Source organism: Physeter macrocephalus, chromosome 18 (assembly GCF_002837175.3).
Source record: "Physeter macrocephalus isolate SW-GA chromosome 18, ASM283717v5, whole genome shotgun sequence".
NCBI classification, from domain to species: Eukaryota; Metazoa; Chordata; class Mammalia; order Artiodactyla; family Physeteridae; genus Physeter; species Physeter macrocephalus.
This window is the reverse complement of record NC_041231.1, coordinates 45272603-45295649: the sequence shown is the minus strand read 5'-3', so window position 1 is coordinate 45295649 and position 23047 is coordinate 45272603. Positions and strand designations below refer to the sequence as shown.

The window sequence follows — 23047 nt, the reverse complement described above, 5'->3', positions numbered from 1 at the left end:
TTTAGAAGGGGGCTGCATTTTCATTTTGTACTAGTTCCTGAAACTATGTCTTTACTCTAAGTGACCCATTTAAATGTCTTTGGGTTTCAGTGTCCCTCTTTTAAGTGGGCCTTAATCATGCCCACTCTGCCTATCTTATGGTACTGTTACGTGAAAGCATATTTAAGATGAAAGTACTTTTGCAAGATAAAAGCTTAATCCACATATCCAATAGCAATGATCATAAAGCCCATTACAAGCACCAGGTACCAAGCAAGCGTCACTGTGGACCTTCTGATTGCTACCTCCACCCCACCCGACCTCTCCCCTGTACATTCCTGCCCCCCTTTCCTGATGATGTGCTGTGGTCAGCTCCATGAGGTCAGGGGACATGCATGTCCCTCAGTGCTCAGCACACCTCGTTGCAGTGGGGACTCGTAATCCTGTGAACTGAATTTCTTCAACTGGACAAATAGCCCCCTCTAAAGCCTTAAGCACTTCTCAACACCTTTACAATTTTATCCCAGAACACTAGAGCCAGGGGAGGCCCTGGATACGGCCGAGTTCCTCTCGGTCACTTCAGAAGTGAGGGCCCAGGGAGGGGGTGCCCCTAGAACATGGCTTGGCATCCAGGTCTCCACATTGTCCTTCTGGGCTCTTTCCCTGTTAAAGACTCATAAAAACATTTAGAAATTTGGCACAGCAAGTATTAGGTGTTGATGAAATATTTTAAAAAGCGATTAGTTTCAGAGCTGCCTGATTCCTTCTTGTATCTCTAGTGCCAAACATGAATCTGCCTGGACATAACATGGCTCAAAAGATGTCCGATGGATACAAACTACTATATATAAAATAGATAAACAACAAGGTCCTACTGTATAGCACAGGGAACTATATTAAATATCTTATAATAAACTATAATGGAAAGGAATATGAAAAGGAATATATATATTCTTTTATGTATATATGTATAACTGAATTACTTTACCATACACCTGAAACTAACACAACATTGTAGATTAACTATACTTCAATAAAAAAAAAGATGTCTGCTGAAAAAAAAAAAGGGATTAGTACAGAGGAAGGGAAATGCAGCACACATTTTAAAATCTAAGACATGGCCAGATTTTATTTTTAGAAAATGTTAAATCCATATGTTGTAAATAAATAATACATGTGTGGCTTTGGGTGGGAGCCTGGTTGTCAGTGTTCACTCGGCATTTGACCTTAATAGAATCATGAATTCATGGCCCTTTTGAAATTTGGCTACTCTGCTAGTGTGAAATTAATGACATCGGCAGCATCTTGCTTTCTTTTTGGAATGGCTATAGAGCTGGCAGTTAAGCTCTCACCCATGCTCTCTCCCCTCTTGTTTTTGAAATAAATGCACATTTTCCTTGGCTCTGTGTGCTCTGCCTCTGAACTCCGACATATGGAGGAGCTAGTTCTGATCAATGGGATCCATTCTATTCCAGGAGCTCCCAGATTCCTTGAAGGAGCAGACGCACCTGAAAGAATGGCACATAAGCAATACCCTGATTCAGATCATTCCTAAGTATATCGAGCTGTTTCAAGCCGTGAGGATTCTGGATCTGCCAAAAAACCAAATCTCCTGTCTTCCAGCTGAAATTGGTATGTTGCTTAGCTGGAGCCTTCAGACCCCTTGTCTGGGAAGCAGGCAATACTGAGAACTCTTCCTCCTCCAGCTGCCCCAGGAAGTTGCTGGGCCGGGCTGTTTTGGGTGTTCCCAGAGCTGCTGGTTCGTGGCATCCCCTCTGGATGTTGATGCCGGGGTCTCACCTGTGTAACTCAGCAGTACTGACATCTGCCATTTTCTCAGAAACAAGTCTCATGAGTGAGCGGTGCTGTGTTTAGAAACTTTTTGTTTTTTCTTCCTTTTAGTTTTAGAAATGCAAACATGCAATAATTTATTTATTGTAAACATGAGACACAGTATATTGTTCCCACATATTAGTTTTAGAAATAAACATGCAATAATATATTTATTGTAAACATAAGATAACAGTATATTGTTCCCACATATTAGTCCATTGATGAGTTTAGTTTAGCTTATTGTATTAATTTGATCAAGGTTCTATTATTTTCAATCATTTTGTTGTTCACTTGCTTCACTGTAAGTGAAGTCCACAGCGATCATCATCACTGTTTCTCTTTGTCTTGTGTGTGAGGCACATAGCTGTGCTAGGCATATAGTTGTTAGGATTCTTCTAAGACACTCAAGTCTTCTTGGAGACATATCATCCCCATAAACCTCAGTCATGAGCAGGGCAAAATAATTAAACATTCTAGAAAGGAATAAAATGTAAAGTCAACTCTCTCAGTAAGGATTGTTAACAGTTTCCTGGGTATCAAAATTGTACACACAACCCATGTTCTTCTAGATATCTACATTGTAGCCATATCTATTTATAAATATGTGTTAAAATATATATGCATGTTAAAAATATTTACATATACATATGTTAAAATATATGCACGCTAAACATATTTACATACAAGGGCTTACAGCATGTTCTCCAGCCTAAGCCTTGTTTCCCCTTATCATACCATGAAGGTGGGGGTGGACTCTAGGGTCAGGCTGCCTGGGTCTTTCACTTACTGGCAGGTCACCTTAGGCAGGTCACTCACTGGTTTTCAGTCTCCCTATCTGTAAAATGGGTATAATAATCGTACCTACTTCACAAGGTTATTGTAAGGATTAAATAGTTAATACAAAGAAAGCATTTAGAACAGATAAACCCCCAACATTTGCTAGCCACCTCCATCATCATCATTGTGTTTTTCTTAAGTTTTTTTTAAATTTTACTTAATTAATTTATTTATACAGCAGGTTCTTATTAGTTATCTATTTTATACATACGAGTGTATATATGTCAATCCCAATCTCCCAATTCATCCCACCACCACTCTATTGTTGTTTTTACATAAATGTTATTTTTCAATATTAGAATATCCAAACTTTCGTCATTCTCCCTAATGGCTAAGTGATGATTATGGCATGATTTATTTAACTTGTTCTTCAAATATTTTAAATTTAAACTAAGTAATTGGATACTAGGTCTGAGACTCTGAAGGTACGATTCTAGCCTGACTTTGAGTAACTTGGGCAAATATTAAAAAAAAAACTCAGCTACAGGACGAGATAGTCAAGAAAGAGGACCATGGGAATGAAGAGTTTTGAGCTCTTTTCTGTTGAATGGCTGTATTTTGTAAAGGAGGTGGAGTTGGATCTCTTACAGTGCTGTCTTAGAGAACTACTGAGCATTGGCTCAGCAGAGGGGGTGCGGGGAAAGTGGTCACCAAATGGGGTGTTCTTTTTCTCATTATCAGGACAATTATTTCTGACATTTGACATCAAGGAATTAAGCATGGCAGTGGGTGGTCCTCTTAACTCCTTTGTGGAACTCCTGAGAAGGTATCCTTAAATGGGTTTAAAATAGCTAATTATTGAAATCATTTAATAATGTTTACTCAAATAATTTAAAGTATGTAAATTCCTTAATGTATTCCTTGGGCTCTAGAAACAAGAAGCCTCTGGACAACAAATTGTGCCTCAGTTGGGTTATATTCCCCTCACTGGAAATTAGGTCTGAGGGCCCTGGGAGAATGGACTATAAGTAGGGAGATTTCATTTCAGTTGGAAAAGATCCTGGAACATTCTAGGAAGGGATGGACTCATTAGCTATTTAGAAATATAACGTGCTGGAGCTATGACACCTGTCTTAGTCTGTTCAGTCTGCTATAAAAAAAATACCACAGACTGGGTGGTTCATAAACAAAATAAATTTATTGCTTGCAGTTCTGGAGTCCGAGATCAGGGTGCCAGCATGGTGGGCTGAGGGCCTTTTTCTGGGTTGCAGACTTCTCGGGGTGAATCCTCACATGGTGGCAGGGGCCAGGGAGCTCTGTGGGATCTTTTTACAAGAGCATGAATCCCATCATGGGGGCTCCACCCTCATGACTTTATCCAAACCTGATTACCTCCCAGAGACCCTACCTACTAACAACATCACCTTTGGGCATTAGGATTTCAACATACGAATTTTCAGACCATAGCAGTGCCTTAAAAGTTTTATTTTAGTTGTTGTGACGTGGGACCCTTGTCACACCGAAAAACCGTTTTTTCCAGAACCTCAAGGTTATGGTGCTTGAAGATAATGCTGTTCACCACGTCTGATGGAGACAACTGAGCCCATCTCAGATGAATAATGCCAAGTTCTTACCAGGATGTTGAGAAAGAAAAAGTAGTGTTTCTATAATGAGATCAGGCATTGTGGAAATAAGTGGCATGGAGAACAACAATTTGAATACAAACATATACAATTTCTTAGTGTCTATACATTATTAAAATGTTATATTTGAGATAGACTTTCTAAAGCTATTGCTTTTCCTTTGAGCTAGGAAAGTTACTTTTTCTTGGAGCTAGCTAGAAGGAGCTCATATACAGCTTTCTCTCCAGTTACCTCATCTTCTCTTTGCATCCCCTCATGATAAACAAATGCATATACAGTTGGTATAAACGTGTCCCTAATGCAAATGCCTCCATCAACCAGATCAGGTAACTCTTTAATAGATAAGTTTACTCTCCTTTGTCTGGAAACTAGACAGCTTAGAACATTCACACCATCTATGCCAATCTTCTGCTTTCCTTATTTAAAGAAGGATTGTGCAATACACTGTCTTACAGCAGCTGGGGCTGTGGCGATCATTAGTCTGATCACATGCTCTCTAGTCCTCCCCAGAAAAGCAGTCTTTCCTTATTTTTTATTAGCCCCCATATCCATCCTGCTATTTTGACCCCAATAGCTGACTGTAAGGTTGCAGTGTATACCAGGTGGGTAAGTTAGAGGGGCCACTGATTTCCACAGCATCACCATTATCTTCTAACAGTGAGACCACCAAAGTTGACTCAGAAGTGGCCCTGCCTCCAATATACTGTCTTTGTATGTTTCCCTTTCTCATTCATAAAATGGCAGGAAATTTGTATTTTGAGTGCCTGCTCTGCAAAAGGAAACAATAATTTTGGTTTTCTAATTTTTAAAATTAGGTTAAGAATGTTAAGGTATTCAATGCGTTAGAACATGTGTGACTTGATTTTTGGAATATTAAATATATTTACTCTTGTGCTAGTTTCTGGTTTGGAATTGGTCATGTATTTATTCAGTCAAGACAGAATTGGGATTCAGTGTTTCTCCATCAATCCAGTTATTGCCTGATATTCTTAGTGTGTTCGCTTCCTGCCTGTGAAATGGACTTAGGTTTTTTTAAAGCATATTCTTTAGGAAGCACGATACATCATAATTAGTAAATGCAAATCTGAAGCCAAAGATAAATGAATTACATGCAGCCTATAAACAATGAGTCCTTGTTTGAGTCATTTAGCACGTACATAGAGGTTTGTGTGTATTTCAGTACCTAGATCACTTCCCATTAGAGTCCACCGATACGCCATAGCTTGTCACTGTGCTTCCTAGGAACTGGACCATTTCAAAGCCATTGCCTGTTACTTCATTCATCATGTGATTTCAAAGGGGTTTGCACTCTGTGGGTGCTGGGCCCTGACCCACTCTACGTAGGGGACAAATCCCCCACACTCACCTAGCCTGTAGTTTCACAGAGGGTTAAACAGATAAAGAAAAAGCAAAAAATGCTCTACAAGGACCAAAATGCTCAGGATAAAAGATGAGCAGACATTCAGTCAGAGTGCTTAAAAAACAAACACAGAATTATGTTTAATGCCTTTCCCACCATCATTTATACAAATGTTTTACATCTTTGTTGTGCTTTTTGTCCTTAAAAGACCTTAATGGACCTACACCATGCATGTTGTTTTTTTCTGATGACAGGTCATTTGAAGAACCTGAAGGAGCTCAATGTGCGTTTCAACCGTCTGAAGAGCATTCCTCCAGAACTGGGAGACTGTGAAAATCTAGAGAAACTGGATTGTTCTGGAAATCTAGAATTAACTGAGCTCCCCTTTGAAGTAAGAAAAAAAATATTTGCACTATGATTTACTTTTATTTGGTTTATGACATGGAATGGTCTGTAACATGGGGAAGAATTTTAAAAGATGAAATTCATTTTTATTTATATCACTTTTCCTGACATTTTAATCACCCTAAACCAGCTATTATCAAGTCTTTAAAAATGTTCTTACACTCGGCCACAACCTGAATTTAAGTTCAAAAAAGCTATCAAAGGAAAACTAGGCAAAAAATCCTATTTTCATGCAATATATTTTTATTTAATGCCTCTTCAATACATGATGCCTGTTGTCTGTAATGCAGATCCTGATTTATTTATCCATAATGGAGGAATAAATTGAAAACAGTTGGAAATAAATAAAGGGGATAAAATTTAAAAATGTATATACTCATAACAAAACTTATAGATAACTAAAGCAGTTCTACAGATAGGATTTGAGAAGTCCATTAATTTAAAAATATCCATTAGTTTCTTTTTGTCTGTATTCATTGGGGAAATGATTTTAAATTACTTTTCTGGTGAAAAAGAACATATGAAAGTGAACAGTTTTTATTGCCAGATAAAACTCAACAACGTTCTTGTGCTTGAAGAGAGAGAAATGGATCTCACAAATTCTGCTGGTAATGAATAGGCTAAAAATAGTATCGCTGGTGAGGCTCTGACAAGGCCGTGGCCACTGATTGTATCTAGTCCTAGAAGGCGTATTCTTCTCCTTTCCTGAAAACTTCCGGGTTGGAGGAAGAGGCCACTTCCGCTCTTAGCACCCATGTCACCCAGGAAATGCTGGGCAGTGGTCCCGGTGAGGGTTCACAGCCAGGGCTCAGGATTTCCCACACAAGCTGCTTGTTGCCCAGTCCTCCCCATCTGAGAGAGAGGCCCAGTCCTCTCTCAGATGTTCAGGCTGGAAGCAAGCCAACTCACCTTTGACCTCTCTTGCTCCCATGCCCCATGTCCACTCCGTGAGTAAGTGCTGTTGGGCACGCCCTTCAGAGTAACAGGGGAGACTTCTGATCATTTGCCACATCACTTTACCAGTTCACATGTGAGTCTTCTGAAGATTTGCCAAAACCCATTAAGGTAGTCTTCCCCAGGTCATCCTACTCTTTGAGGCTTGCACTTTCTGTCTTCTCTGACTTTGCACATGCTGTTCCCCACCTGGAGTTTCCTCCCCTACCTTTCCATCTGTCAGGGAACCTCAGGACCGAATTCAAATACTCCATTCTCTGTGAAATCTTTCCTGACCCCTGACCCTCACCTCACTGTGATGCTGGGCAGATTAACCACTTCTTTCTTAGTGTTACTGAACATTGCAAATTGGAAACTTCACACTAGTTCTTACTACATAAAATTGCATTGCTTGTTTATGAAAGTATAAACTCCTCAAGGGCAGCCACTGTGTGCTTTTCATCCTAGCACCCCCAGCGTGTAGCACAGTGAATGACACCTAGTAGATGCTCAGCGTACATACTATATTGATCTGGTTTGCATATGTTCATAGAAATGCCTTTGGGAAGAGACATCAATCTCAAAATTATTAGTTGAACTTAATTCCCACTCTTAAAAAATAATTAGAATATTTTGTTATTCCTTCCTAGTTAAGTAATTTGAAGCAAGTTTCATTCGTAGATATCTCAGCAAACAAGTTTTCCAGTGTCCCGATCTGTGTCCTGCGGATGTCTAATTTGCAGTGGTTGGATATCAGCAACAATAACCTGAATGACCTGCCACAAGACATAGACAGGTAGCTACTTGCATTCTGAAGGTGAGGTATATGAATTAGTCACTAACATTTTAAACATGCATAATACGTGAATGTTCTCTGAGATCAACTAAGTTTCCAGAGTTTCTTGTTTGCAGGAAATCAGTTTGATTCTTTATAGAATAAGACAATTCCCAGTCTGCACCATACATATACATGTACAGTTGACCCTTGAACAATGAGGTGGTTAACCTGCATGTAATTTCTAGTCAGCCTCCGTACCTGGGGTTCCTCTGCATCTGTGAATTCAACCAACCATGGACCCATGCAGTACTGTAATGTTTACTACTGAAACATATCTGCATATGAGTGGACCCACACAGTTCAGACCTGTGTTGGTCAAGGGTCAAATGTGTATATATATATATATATATATATATATATATATATATATATATTTGACCCTTGACCAACACAGGTCTGAACTGTGTGGGTCCACTCATATGCAGATATGTTTCAGTAGTAAACATTATATATATATATATATATATATATATATATATACACACACACACACACACACATATGTATACACACACACGTATATATATGTGTGTGTGTATGTGTATATATATATATATATATATTTTGAACACATCTTTAATTTACTTTAGTTCTCAATAGAATGGAACCATTAACTTTCCTTTCCTCCCCAGAGTAGAAAAGTAAATTTATTATGTACGGAATCAAAACATATTATTCTATTTGGGATATCAGGATAATTTTTATTAGTTTCATTTACTGCTTTGATTGATATGCTTAGTAATGTCTTCAGATTATATCCTTACAGCTATTTCTTGTTTAAAAAGTAACTATTATACTAAATCATGTAAGATTCCTTCATTCATTCATTCTACCAATATTACTAGGCAGGCCCAGAGAGTGGGCTGTGTTCAAAGTGGTAAATGAAACAAACTGTCTGGCCTCCTGGAATCCACAGTGTTCGTTATAAAGTAGCATAAGTAAGCTATTGGGACATAGGAACCGAAAATGGCTTGTTCCCGAATGCTGTCTCGTATGACCTTTCTCTACTCCTGGTACATATGATGTGTATGGATGCTTTCCTGGTTTATGAGGCTAAGTGGGAATTGTTTTAGTTTGAAACACAAGGGGAACTTTGTGAAATATTTTGTGGGATCAGTCAAAATTTTGCAAATGAATGAAAGAAAAAACTAGAGAGAGGGGCACTGAGTTAGAACAAAATGGAAAACAGAGTAAAACATATTTGGAGCATATTTTTCTCATTTCCTTTTCACTCTGCAGGTTTATTCCTGTTTTAAAGTTAAAATATGATGAGAGAAGAATAACTGTGTTTTCAAGACATACAAAAGGAAATATGTTGCCAAAATTTGTTTATTCTCACTCCAACTCTAATATGATTTCTTTCCCATGACCTGTTAACCCTTGGGAATGCAGTAGACACTTGAATATATTGATTTTTTAAGTTCCATCTTGGCCTACTGTATATTGTATAATTTGCTTATCCTGCTGCTATATCTCTGCCTTCACCTGTCAATTAAGTCCATAAAAACTTAAAAAAGAAACCCAAATCATGTCACCCAGCATGACTTTATTCATTTAAATTGTAAAGTCAGTTTATTCTTATGAGTCACTTAAAAAAATAAACTAGGGATTTCCTACTAGAATTTATTTATAATTCACTTTGGTTTTCTTGCTATGAGGCTAAGTCCTTGTGTTCTAATCCCTTTTACATCTTCTTAGGCTACGAGAACTGCAGACCTTTCTCCTGTATAAGAACAAGCTGACCTATCTTCCCTTTGCCTTGCTTAACTTAAAGAAGCTCACCTTGTTAGTCGTCAGCGGGGACCACTTGGTGGAGATCCCGACAGCCCTTTGTGACTCATCCACACCTTTAAAGTGAGTAGACAGAGAGCCCAGTAGAGACCCATTCAGACACAAGGGAAGAGCAAGAAGCACCTGGAGCCTGGGTGCCCGTCTCAGGAACCAGATTAGATGGTTCTCGTACTCTGAGAACAAGAAGTTCTGGTGCCTTACAGGATTTTGAAGTTTTGGGCCAATGGCATGGGGAGGTAGAGCTCAGAGGATTTCTGGACAAATGCTACCTGCTGGTTGAAGGCACCATGGCTCCCTGGTCGGATACTCAGCACTCCCATCACCGCTGGCCTGGATGGGTCAGTGGCTGTTGAATCTTTCAAAATTGTGAAGAAATTAGATCAAATGCCATTTTGGATTGTCTCTTTTAGCTTCTTTTTTTGTCGCAGTAGTCCATCTTTTAAATACCTTCTTGGTGGGGATTTTATGAGTCCTTTTCAATGTAGCCACATCATTTTAGAATTTGATGTAACTAATTGAGAGTAATATCAAACAGACATAGTAAGACATCATATATGACGGGGAGACTAAATGTTACTGTTCACCTCAAGGCTTCCTGCCCGCTATCCTCTGTCTGTGGCTAAGTAACTGTCATTTCCCCATCAAGCCTCTGTACAGTCTCTGCTGTAAACTGACTCCATAATCCTCTTGGATTATTGCACAGTAGAATTCCACCGGTGACACATACTGTGTAGTTAGCTGTGACTTCTAAGAAGAAGTGAGAACTTGGGATTTAACGCCACAAAGGTTGACTTCTTCTGAGAGGATTTTTGCACAATACAAATACATAGGTGAAAATGTGATATTTTCCATACTCTCTTGAATAGGTTTGTAAGTCTTATGGACAATCCTATTGAGATTACCCAGTGTCAAGATGGTAATGAAACGATGGAAAGTGAACAGGATCGCCAACATTTTGATAAAGAAGTTATGAAAGCCTATATTGAAGATCTTAAAGAAAGAGGTAGGTTACTCATATTCAAAATTATTTAAAATGAGTGTATGGTATTCCATTCACTCATGCAACACATTTATTGCTATAAGTCAAACTGACAAAAAGTTAGTTGCTTAGGGGCAATAACCAATAAATAAAAATAATTTGTAAATTATTTTTCTATTTACCAAAAAAAAAAAGATACATTGCCTTTCCTTAAATAATGAAATTTTCCTAATGCATTAGCATGCTTAATACATCTACAACCATGTGACAGAGAGGCTGGGAAACAAGTACTTAAAATGTGAAGATTGTGTTACTAACTTTGCATGGCTTTTCAATGAAATGGTATTGCTAAAACAGTATTCTAGTTAATGGGAAAAGAAGATTCCATGTCAAAATCCATTTAAATTCAACTTAAAAAAAAGTCATCTCATATAAATCAAGGTACACCCATGTAAAAATCACAAAAGGAAAAAACAAGATGGCAGATTAGTAAGTAGATGCATTTAGTTTTGGTTTCCCATAGGGTGGTGAAGATACAGAGAAACAGGGCGGTCACAGTACCTCAGGAAAGGGCAGAAGTGTTTTCCCCAGTGGCTATTTCCGAAATGTTTCAGAAGCCTTAGAACCCCTTCCTTCTGTCACATCTAGACACAGGAAAAGGCATAAATCAGCCTTTGTTCTTCTAATCCCCACCTCTTTTCTGGTTGTGGTTGCCTGCAAGTTACCCCTTGATTTTTCAGGTCTCTTTTTCTGATAAGCTGGGTGCAGACCTGAAAGAAAGATGTCACGCATGTGGGTTTAGGGAGAAGGTAGCCCTGGCCCCCAAGACTTTGAAGACAAGCACCTGGGGGCAGGTTCCATCAGTCACGCTCAGAAAACATGCATGTGAGCTTATTCCTCCCTCCTTAGTAGGTGTCCAAAGATGATGAGTCACATTCAGATACTCAGCTGTCTCATGACATTAATGAAAAATACCATTTATTGGCAAATTAAAAGTTTTTCAATTAGATTAAGATAATTTCTATACAGTTACCTCTAATCTGTTTGTCCATCCCTAATTTTGAATGCTGAAATATTATGAAATAAATTAGAAATTTATGTTAAACATGAAACTGAAAGAACCATTTATCAACATTTATCTTTGGGTCATATAACTTTCCTCTTGTGAAAAACCTTCTTGTATTTTATTCATTTCTTCATAATTGTATTATAGTGCTATTATGTAAAAATGCAAGAACAAATTAGAGAAAATAAGTATTAATCTTTCGATCTATGTGGCCAGCAATAAAATAATTTGATTTTCAAAGTTAACTTTAGTAATGATAGATTTTGATTCCATTCATTTATTTCTAAATAATTATCATAATTCTATCCTTCATATATTCATAGTAGGTTGAACTAAATGATATTGCCAATATTCAGCTGGTTTTGACCTACGAAAATGGTGATTTCTTAATAGTTCAACCTATGCTGGACATATGCTTTGAATTTTTTTAAGTTTGTTTCTTTTTTCTTCATCATGTTGTCTTCTTTCTTTTTCCTCCTTCCCCATAAGACTAATGTTTGAGTTAGAGAGTTCATCACTCTAAGGAAAAAAAAGTAGATTTAGTGAGTCTACATGGATGTCGAACCTGATATGATTCAAGAATGATGAGGAAGTGAAGCTCCTCGCTGGTTCTCACACTTTAGTGCACATAAGAATTAGCTGCAGGCCCCACTCTCAGAGTTTTTGAGTCATCAGGTCTGGGTGGGGCCTGAGAAAGTACATTTCTAACAAGTTCCCAGGTGATACTGATGCCTTGAGTCTGAGAAACACACCTTGAGAACCATTGGTATAGACCATCCTTTGACAAAAATTGGCTGTGAAGAGAGAGAGAGAGAGTGGGGAGTAACCAGTTGGAAGAGTAAGAATGATAAAAAGGTTATTAATAAGATGGTGCTTCATTTAGAAATAGCCCAAACTTCTCTTGTAAACCGTATTCCCTTCCACCTGGCATCCCCAGTCCAAATCCTTAGCCATCTATTTCTGTTTTGTCAACTTTTATTATTTTAGGATCATACAGTTTCCAAGATGTTGATGTAGCTGTGTGAGTTGGTTGGAAAGATTGCAAAAGAATGAGAGTTAATAATAATGTATTCTTCCTAGATCTAAATATCTCTAACGCCTGACTATACATTTGCGGTGGTTGACTTAGTGGTAATAAATGCATTTATCTCTAAACTTGAAGTATGAAGTGGCAATAATTTGTGTTTTGACATAGTTACACTTCATAATAAAATGGGGAATGGTTGAGTATATATTTTCTTTTTGTTACAGAATCTGTTCCCAGCTATGCCACTAAAGTATCTTTCAGCCTTCAGCTTTGATGCCATCCATCAGAAGACTACTGAATTTTCCTGACTTGTGGAGCTGTAAATCTTCCTGTTGTGGGTCATGTCATAGAGGAATAATGGCTTATGCTTAAAGACAAAGTCTAGAAACCATGGTCATAGTTGTTAGGAAAGATGATTTTCAAATTTCAAATATGTGAGTACCTCTCTCTGTGGACTGGAGAATTGATAAATGGCTTTATATATTGATATTTAAAGGTTCATTTGCATACACTTGTTTCCAAAAAATGCACATTTAATATTTTAGAAAATGTGTTATTTAAAAAAAATTATCACTTAAAGACCAAATTTTGAAGTTGATTGCATTGTTTTCAGGAATCTGGAGATAAAGGGATGGAGAGAAGAGTATTTATACTGGACTAGTCAGATGAGACTTTATTTTGTTATTTTGAAAGAGTTTTAATGCATTATTTCTTTTACTGAGGACAGTTTTCCTTGAGTTTATACAAATGGCTATTTTCATGTTTTAAGTTATATTTTACAAGTGTAGGCTTTCAGGAAAGACTTTAGGTATAATCTGGACCTTGAGGGCAGAAAGAAGGGCTGGATCGTCTGCCCAGGCATGGGGCTTAGATGGTGTGCTGGTGGCCCTAGTGGAGCAAGTGTGGGCCTGGCTGGTCCTGGGAAGCCTTGCGTGGCCTGCATGGATGGTCAGCCTGCCTTGAGTGGGCCCCTTGGGGGTCCTGGGAAGCCTTGCGTGGCCTGCATGGGTGGTCTGCCTGCCTTGAGTGGGTCCCTTGGGGGTCCTGGGGCACCTGCCAGAGCACAGAGCAGAGGTCTTGCTTCCAGGGACCTGTCCTCCAAGGTGGCCATGTAAGTAGTGGGAATGACTAGTCCACACTCATGAGGAGTCCCTAGCAAGGCTTCCCTGCAGATACCACAGGAGAACTCTGCCTGTGGCCAAGACGCTGCGGTCCAGAGGGAGCTCAGGAGACTGGGTTTACATTGGCACAGAAGGTATTCATTACAGGGCTTTGAACTTTGATATCACATTGTAGGATTTGGAGAAATTGTACAAATATCTATTTTTATTCTATTATCTTGGGCTAAAATAAACAGGATTGTGAATGTGTTGAAGCTAAGTTTAAACAAGTAGCTTTTGTGACTAAGATGGAAAAAATGCATATCTTCACATATATTTATAGATGAATCGACTCCTATATGGTCTAGCCCAGTGGTGTCCAGTAGAACTTTATGCAGTGAAGGAAATGTTCTGCATCTGTGCTGTCTAATTTAGTAACCACCAGATGCATGTGCTTCTTGAGCTCTTGAACAGTGTCTGGTGTGACTGAAGAACTAAATTTTTAATTACATTTAAATTTAAATAGCCAAATGTAGCTACCATATTGTACAATACCGTCGAGCCATTTGGGTTTTTCAGAAGTTAATCTGGGCTAGAAATGAAGAGTGATTTTTATTTTCTTATCTGAAGAACCAGTCTACCCCCAGAGGGGTTAATACTGACACCCAATATTTTGTCTTAATAGGTTTAATCATAACTCTAAATATTTTATCCTCAACAGACATAAAGCAGGCAGAACAGTCTAAAGCCACATAGTAATGCTTCAGTAGAGTACTGCTTCAACTTAAAGACAAACTCTGAGAAGTAGGTTAAGAGATGGAAAGAGTAGGAAAATGAGAAATCACTTTAACTGAACCTCAAACAATTGTATTTTTCTTTATAACACTTTACAAATATAATGCAGATTTATTAGTTGTACTACGTGAATGATTTTGGAATTTTATTTCATGCTACAGTATATGTTACATACAGCCAAATGGAAAATATATCTGAAAAGGGGGGAAATGAGGGCTTTCGCATAAATTGACTGTCCATAACTCATGTAAAATTTATTTCAATAAAACCAGTCTTTTGTGCAAAAACCTTATCTCGATGTTACATAAAAATAACTGAAAAAGTACTACATTGATATATAATTATTTCATGTTATATAACATCCCCAAAGAAATATATTTTTTAAATATGAGGCTTGTAGAAATACTATTTACTTTATTCATATTAATGTAAAAATGCAGAAAGATTCTAAAGTAGAATAAGCATCTTAGTGGAAAAATAGAGATTTGAACATTTTGCATGATGCATATGGACTGATTCATAATTTGGAAAAGTAATTTGCATAGTAGAATATATGTATGAACATTAAAGCAATATGAATGAAAGAAAATATAATTCTTAGGAGAAAAATGTTCTGGTTCCAAAAGCTTATTATTATACCCATTTTTCATATGCTGGAAGTTAAGGGGCAAAGACACTTAGGTGAAATCATTGAGTAGAGCATTTTAATTAATAGCAAGACTTACACCAGATTTCTTGACTCTAGCTTTCTAGAATGACCATTTGGCATGCTTGCCAAACACCAGTTTAGGGTAACTCATGATGATTGTAAGCAGTAATCTCCAGAAATCAGTAACTGTCTTTCCCTTTCTGTCAATTACTGTCTTTCCCTTTCTGAGTGGGAAGGAAACTTAGATATTTTTAGTTATCTTTTTTTTTTTTATTGGAGTATAGTCAATTTACAATGTTGTTTTAGTTTCAGGTGTACAGGAAAGTGATTCAGTTATACATATACATATATTCATTCTTTTTCAGATTCTTTACCCGTATAGGTTATTACAGAATATTGAGTAGAGTTCCCTGTGCTGTATGGTCGGTCCTTGTTGGTTATCTATTTTATAGTGTGTGTATGTTAATCTCAAGATCCTAATTTATCCCTTCCCACAACATTTCCCCATTGGTAACCATAAATTTGTTTTTGAAATCTGTGAGTTTCTGTTTTGTAAATAAGTTCATTTGTATCATTTTTAAAAATTAGATTCCACATATGAGTGACATATCATGTGGTATTTGTCTTTCTGTCTGACTTACTACTCTTAGCATGATCATCTCTAGGTCCATCCATGTTGCTGCAAATGGCATTATTTCATTCTTTTTTTATGACTGAGTAATATTCCATTGTATATATGTACCACATCTTTATCCATTTTTCTGTCAATGGACATTTAGGTTGCTTCCATGTCTTGGCTATTGTAAATAGTGCTGCAATGAACATTGGGGTGCATGTATCTTTTTGAAGTATGGTTTACTCCAGATATACGCCCAGGAGTGGGATTGCTGTGTCATATGGTAGTTTTATTTTTAGTTTTTCAAGGAACCTCCATACTATTCTCCATAGTGGTTGTACCAATTTACATTCTCCCCAACAGTGTAGGATGGTTCCCTTTTCTCCATGCCCTCTCCAGCATTTATTGTTTGTAGACTTTTTGATGATGGCCGTTCTGACCGGTGTGAGGTGATACCTCATTGTAATTTTGATTTGTATTTCTCTAATAATTAATGATGTTGAGTATCTTTTCATGTGCTTTTGGTCATCTGTATGTTTTCTTAGTTATCATTCTGTGGTGTACATAGGTTTAAATGCTTATTTTATGGTATGTATATTGGATTTATTTCTAAAAATTAGGAAATTAAATCTAAGCTTTAAAACTTGAAATGATGCCAAACTGCAGTGTTAATAGGCAGCTCAAATATCTCTGCTTAGAGTCTCCACCTGTTTCATCAGAATGAAAAATTGAGATGCTTATGTCGTTTTATTGCAGCGTAATATAAATTATAGGTGAAGCAAATTATAGTTGAGCACTGGGCCTTACCACCACTCATAATTCTTAGGAAAGAAAGCAGCTAAACACTGGTAACAGGACCAAAGAAGACATGATGTTAAATAGATGAACTTGCCTTGATTGTAAAATTCACCAGGGAGACAAAGAGGACCCAAGGCTGAGCTTGCACCAGTAGAGCTGTGGCTTTGAGGGAAGGGTGGACACTGGGGTTAGGACTTCAGTCTTTAGTAATCAGCTGCTACACTACAGTCTAATTTCAGTTGTGACTGGTCAACCCCAGGTAGCTCCTGTAACCCCAGGTACGAGCAGTGAAGTGGTCCAAAACAAGATCTGGTTCTCACTTTTCTTTTTTTAATTCCATCACTGATTTTTAAAAAAATTATTTATTTAACTGCACTGGGTCTTAGTTGCAGCACGCAGGATCTTCAGACTTCGTTGCGGCCTGTGGGATCTTTAGTTGCAGCATGCGAACTCTTGGTTGCGGCATGTGGGATCTAGTTCCCTAACCAGGGGTCAAACCTGGGCTGCCTGCATTGGGAGTGCAGAGCCTTAGCCACTGGACCACTGGGGAAGTCCCTGGTTCTCACTTAGAGCATGTTTATTTTTTTGACTTTCTGAACATATTTTGTAACCTCCTGAAGGGGCCGGTAGTCAACATTGGAACTCAGGGAGCCAGGATTGCAAGGCCACCTCTTTCACAAATGCACTGTATAATCCTGGGAAAAATCACTTCACTTTGGGTGAGGCTCATTTTCCCCACCTACAAAAAATAGAGTTGGAGAAGACAGTTTCTAAGGCTGATCCCCACTTTAATATTTTATGATTTGCTTTCCACTAAGAACCCCTTTTTATATTAATGACCCAACATGCCTTCCCCACCTCACTGGTCACTCAGCTTCCAGCTATTTATGGGCTGCTGGGGCACCCTCTTTTCTCTTAGATGTTTGTTTCTTAGGCATGTGTTTGTTCTGTCTTGTCCCACTATTACATTTTAAGTTCCTGGAGTTTGCCTAATACAGATATGTAGACTGTGCTCAAACGTTTGAACATGAATAGCAAGTCTGTGAAGAATTTAACTACACATTTCTGTTGTGTTCCCAGTAGTTATCTCTGTGCTGAGTTGTACAAATATTATTTCTGATACTGCCTTGAAAGTGTAAGCTTACATCATAAAAATTTGCATTTTCTAGAAATGCAAATCGAAGGTACTATGAGATATCACCTTACACCCATTGATATGACTATTATATTTAAAAAAACAGAAAATAAGTGTTGGTTAGAATGTGAGGAAATTGGAATCCTCATGGTGGGACTGTAAAATGGTGCAGCTGCTGTAGAAAACGTTATGGCAGTTCCTCAAAAAATTAAAGTAGAATTACCATATGATTTTGCAATTCCACTTCTGAGTATATAGCCAAAAAAGTTGCAAGCAGAGTCTCAAAGAGATAATTGTACACCCATGTTCACAGCAGCACTACTCACAACAGCCACAAGGTGGAAGCAACCCAAGCATCTATCAATGGATGACTGGATGTGGTACATACATACAGTGGAATATTATTCTGCCCCCAAAAGGAAGGAAATCCTGTCACGTGCTACAACATGGATGAACCTTGAGGACATTATGCTAAGTGAAATAAGCCAGTTACCAGAAGACAAACACTATATAATTCCACATGTATGAGGTATCTAAAGTAGGCAGGTTCATACAAACAGGAAGAAGAATGATAGTTAGCAGGGCCTGGGGGAGGGAGAAAAGGGGAGTTGTTGTTTAATGGCTACAGAGTTTCAGTTTTGCAAAATGAAAAAGTTCTAGAGACTGTCCCAGCAGGAGCAGCCTGCAGGCTAGGGCTCAGCCAGACAAACCCTGTGCTTTCAGGAACCACTGTCGTTGATGAGAGAGGCAGGCAGATGAGAAGGAGACAAGGGCGAGTGAAAAGGAGCATTTGCTGTAAATGACTACTGCTTTCATTTTAGCTACATATACAGAAGGATTCCTATTTCTAGATAAAAAAGATGTAAGAATGAGCCTTAAAATTATTCTCATTAATCAGAACAGAAAACTTGTATAGAAAGCAACTTGGTTTCAGAATCCTGGTGAGAATCCATGGACAGACTTCCACCCTTGGTCCTTCAGAACAGGGTCCCCCTGTAACGATGTTTTTGATTTTGCAACCCTGTCAATGAGAAACTGAACACCCACTCCAAATGGGTCTGTATTTATTTATCATATCACTATACCATTCTACTAATATATTAACATACATGATAAAACATGTGACAAGAAATAGTTAAGTACAAACAAAAATTAAATGGAGTTGTAAGGATATCTCCCCACCTTGGCGGATGGTCCTGCCTCAGCCCTCAGCTGCGTGTAGCTCCTCGGTGGAGACCACTGCTCTAGAACCCGGCTTTTCAGACTAATGCTTTGGACGGCAAATGCCTCCGCAGATTGACATCAGAAGGTCTGTGCAAAATCGTCTGGGGAGAGGGCCCCCGGGTTTCCTAAGATTTCCAAACTGTTCTGTGAGCCATAAACGCCTCAGTCTCAGTTCTCTAGAGAATGAATGAAATTGCAGCGTTCTTTTTTTTTTAAAATTGAGGTGAAATTTACATTAAATTAACCATCTTAAAATGAACAAATAAATGGCATTTGGTGCATTCACAGTCTTGTGCAACCATCACCTCTAAAATATTTTCATCCCCCCGAAAAAAACCCATACAGATTAAATAGTTGCTCCCCACTTCCCCTCTCCCCCCAGTCCCTTTTTTGGCAGCCACAAATCTACTTGCCATCTCTAGACTTACCTATTCTGAATATTTTGCATCAATGGGATTATACAATAGATGACTGTGTGTCTGATTTTTTAAACTCAACATCATGCTTTCCAGGCTCAGATAGTGGTTTTTACCACAATTACAATGATGATTATTAGGATGAGACAGCAGCAGCTCATGCCTAAGCTCCTGGTATGCCGGGCTATGTGGGAATAGAAAGCGCAATTGTTGAAGGAGTTCTGGTCTCTTCTCTCTGCCTGGAAGTTGATGTTTGCTCTCGGGCTCCAGGAAGTGGGGAGGCTCTCAGCTTGTGTGGTCTCAGGAAACAACTGTCTGGGTAATACCTTCTTTTTCTTCACTGCATCCCCTCCGGTGCTACTCCTCGTGGGAGAAGGTATTTCGGTGGTGATCCCGAGGATGGGTGAGCTTACTGTGGGAGGTAATGGGGATATTGGTGACCACACGGCCAGACCTAACTTACTCTGCACACAAAAGCCCTGCAGACATGCCTCGCAATTGTCACTGTCATGTGGCCCTTCAAGAGAGATGTCCTTGATCATAGGAATCTTCACCAACGTAAATCCTTCTCTATAGCATTTCTTCAGAATTTGCAACACCAGGTTGTTCAGGATCCTTGAGATGTTCTCTTCTGTGAACTCGGGAACCTCAAACGAAGGCTGGGAGCATTTCTGACATCTCTGGGCAAAGACCCTCATCTTCACCTGGCCCCTGGATTTCCCCTCACTCCAGTGCATGTGGAAAAGGACCTGAACTTGGGCAGAGGCCCAATTTCGAGAGCATGAAGAGCACTGGAACCTGTGGAGAAAGAAGACAAGACCCTCAGCCTGGCTCAGTATGGCCCCGTTGTGGGCTGTGCCGGAGGGACACACACAAACATGATTTGATCCGGGTCATGGATTAGTGGGGAAGAAATCCCGAGCCCCTTGTTCCTATCTCCATTGTGCCACCAGCATGCTCTGTGACCCACAGGTGTGTCTGCCGTGAAAACAGCAAATCACAAGCCGTCAGAGCTGGAAGGAATCTTGGGCAAATTCGAAGTCCAGCGTGATCATTTTAGAGATGAGGCACACGCTGGGAACTTGTCACGCCCAGAAACCCAGTGAGTGGAAGAGGCAGGACTGGAACTGCAGTCTCTTGACCCCAGATCAAGGTTTCTTCAAATGTAGATTTAAATGGGTCAAAGGCTACAAGTGCAACAGCCGCAAGAACCCTGAACTGAAATCCAAAAATAGATACAAGTGGGTGTGGATAAGTGCTATAGTCTGAATGTTTGTGTCCCCCCGCAAATTCCCATGTTGGGATCCTAACGTTGAAGGTGATGGTGTTAGAAAGTGGAGCCTTGGGGAGGTGATTAGGTTGTGAGGGTGGAGCCCTTGGGAATGGGATTAGCCCCCTTATAATAGCGACCCCACAGAGCGCCCTATGAGAAGCCTGTGGCTCAGAAGAGCAGCTGGCACCTTGATCCTGGACTTCCAGCCTCCAGAACTGGGAGAAATGAGCTGAGACTCTGCTCCCATGCTCTTGGCCTGGGAAAACCACGCGCCACCAGGAGAAGAGAGCTCTGCTTCCTCTGCCCGGACCCTCTCCCGGCGAGGGGTCGGTGGGCAGGCAATGAGCACGGCCCCAGTCCCAGGATAGAGTCCCAGCCTCCCACCCCCAATCCTTGGGGCTCTGCTTTCCCAACTGGAAAAGAGAGGGTGAGACTTTGGATGACTTCTGAGGGTCCTTTTTTTTTTTTGGTGGCACGCGGGCCTCTCACTGCTGTGGCCTCTCCTGTTGCAGAGCACAGGCTCCGGACCACCAGGAGAAGAGAGCTCTGCTTCCTCTGCCCGGACCCTCTCCCGGCGAGGGGTCGGTGGGCAGGCAATGAGCACGGCCCCAGTCCCAGGATAGAGTCCCAGCCTCCCACCCCCAATCCTTGGGGCTCTGCTTTCCCAACTGGAAAAGAGAGGGTGAGACTTTGGATGACTTCTGAGGGTCCTTTTTTTTTTTTTTTTTTTTTTTTTTTGGTGGCACGCGGGCCTCTCACTGCTGTGGCCTCTCCTGTTGCGGAGCACAGGCTCCGGACTCACAGGCTCAGCGGCCATGGCTCACGGTCCTAGCCGCTCCGCGGCATGTGGGATCTTGCCACACCGGGGCACGAACCCGTGTCCCCTGCAGTGGCAGGCGGACTCTCAACCACTGCGCCACCAGGGAAGCCCGGAAAAATTTTTAATGAAGCCAAAACATCTTGGATCAAGGGCACCTTGCTTCCTGTAATCTTCAATTTATAAGCATGAGTAGAACAAGACAAGGAACGAGTGTGCACCGTAAGAAATAAGCAAGAATTTTCTGGAATATTGCTATCGCATTCCCTACTCACCTAGCAAAGGCCCACTGCTGGTATTGTGTCCACCCTGGCTTCAGGATGTTAGGAAGAAGGCTTTTGTCTAGTGTCAGTTTCCATGTGTGCCGTGGTTTCACCTCCCGGATTAATTCCTGGAACACCTGCTTCCACACCTCCATGTCCTGACGCATCGCCGCTGTCCCCGTGAGCTGGGTGCGACAGTGTCTCCAGGGCTTTGACGGATCTGGAGCAGGACATGAGGTTTCCCACTTTAGAGAGCAAGGGTTAAGACCTACTCTCCCTTTATGTCCCTGGACTGGGCTCGTGGACCAGGTCTTTGCCCCAAGCACAAAGGTCAGTTGATGCTGGCTCCAAGTTCCGAGAACAGCCCTAGGCTCCACAGGGAATTTCGAAAGACACGGAATGCATGGCTTCATCCAGCAAAATATTACCAAAGGAGGGCCCTGGACTCCGTGTCAGGAGGGGTAGATCTCAGCCTGGCTCTGCTATTCGCCCACCTTTAACTGGGAACACACCTTTTTACCTCCGAAGCCCTATAGATGGTGGAGACAAGCTGCAGTTTCCCTTTCTAGAAGTAACATTTGAAAATTCTCATCCATTGGGCTGCTGTGCTCACGATCCGGGAGGAGAGACGCAAAGAAGGACACGGCCATCCTGGGACCTTGCTCAAATTCCTGCATCCCTGCATCCTCGCTCTTGCTCTTTACTTCCTTGCTTGCGCCAAGTCTCTGTGGGACCGTGTTTCACAGACACTAAGCTGCCCAAGGCAACTCCCAAGCCCACGCTTCCACCCATTGGAGACCATGCCCCGGAGATGAGGCTACAAAGTCCCCACGTGGGTGGGAGGCCATGGCCACACCCCGAGGTGCTTCATCATCCCCTACTTCCTGCAGGAGAGGCTAGGGAAGGAGGAAGGAGAGAGGAGCGGGGCTGACGCCGGGGTGGGTGCTAAAGCAGGAGACGCTACCTCTCATGAGGAAAACCCTGCCCTCAGCGAGTCCTCCAGGCTGGCAGCTCCTACCTCAGCTCCGGCCCGCAGAACAGCCTCTGTCCTGGCCTGCTGGCGCCTCCAGGGCTGCTTGAGCCACTTTCCACACTGCAGCTGCGGGTCTTTCCAGAGGCAGAAACCCCCACCTACATGGGGCTGTGGCATGGCATTCAGAGCCCTCACAGGCCAGCCCTGCCTTTCTACCAATCTTAGCCCTGCCAGGCTAATGCTCCCCCAAGAACATAGCCGCGCCTCCACCCTAAACCCCAGCCCCACACTCCGGGCCATCCTCTGAACACTCCTGCCCTCCCTGCCCTCCTGCCTTGTAACGCAGATCCACCCCAC

General features: G+C 40.7%; 2 protein-coding genes across 2 annotated transcripts; one reads left to right on the top strand and one right to left on the bottom strand.

The window, feature by feature from the left end:
• The first annotated feature begins 903 nt into the window (after nucleotides 1–903).
• Nucleotides 904–14818, top strand: LRRC2 (leucine rich repeat containing 2). Its single transcript, XM_028479064.2, has 6 exons — nucleotides 904–1611; nucleotides 5847–5983; nucleotides 7581–7726; nucleotides 9467–9622; nucleotides 10426–10562; nucleotides 12856–14818. Exons 1-6 carry the CDS (start codon nucleotides 1434–1436, stop codon nucleotides 12903–12905), a joined length of 804 nt encoding a protein of 267 aa, XP_028334865.1. The 5' UTR covers nucleotides 904–1433; the 3' UTR covers nucleotides 12906–14818.
• A 93-nt stretch (nucleotides 14819–14911) lies between these two features.
• RTP3 (receptor transporter protein 3) lies at nucleotides 14912–21937 on the bottom strand. The gene is made up of 2 exons (XM_028479065.2): nucleotides 21730–21937; nucleotides 14912–20162 (listed from the first exon to the last, which is right to left on the bottom strand). Exons 1-2 carry the CDS (start codon nucleotides 21882–21884, stop codon nucleotides 19463–19465), a joined length of 855 nt encoding a protein of 284 aa, XP_028334866.1. The 5' UTR covers nucleotides 21885–21937; the 3' UTR covers nucleotides 14912–19462.
• Nucleotides 21938–23047: the final 1110 nt, after the last annotated feature.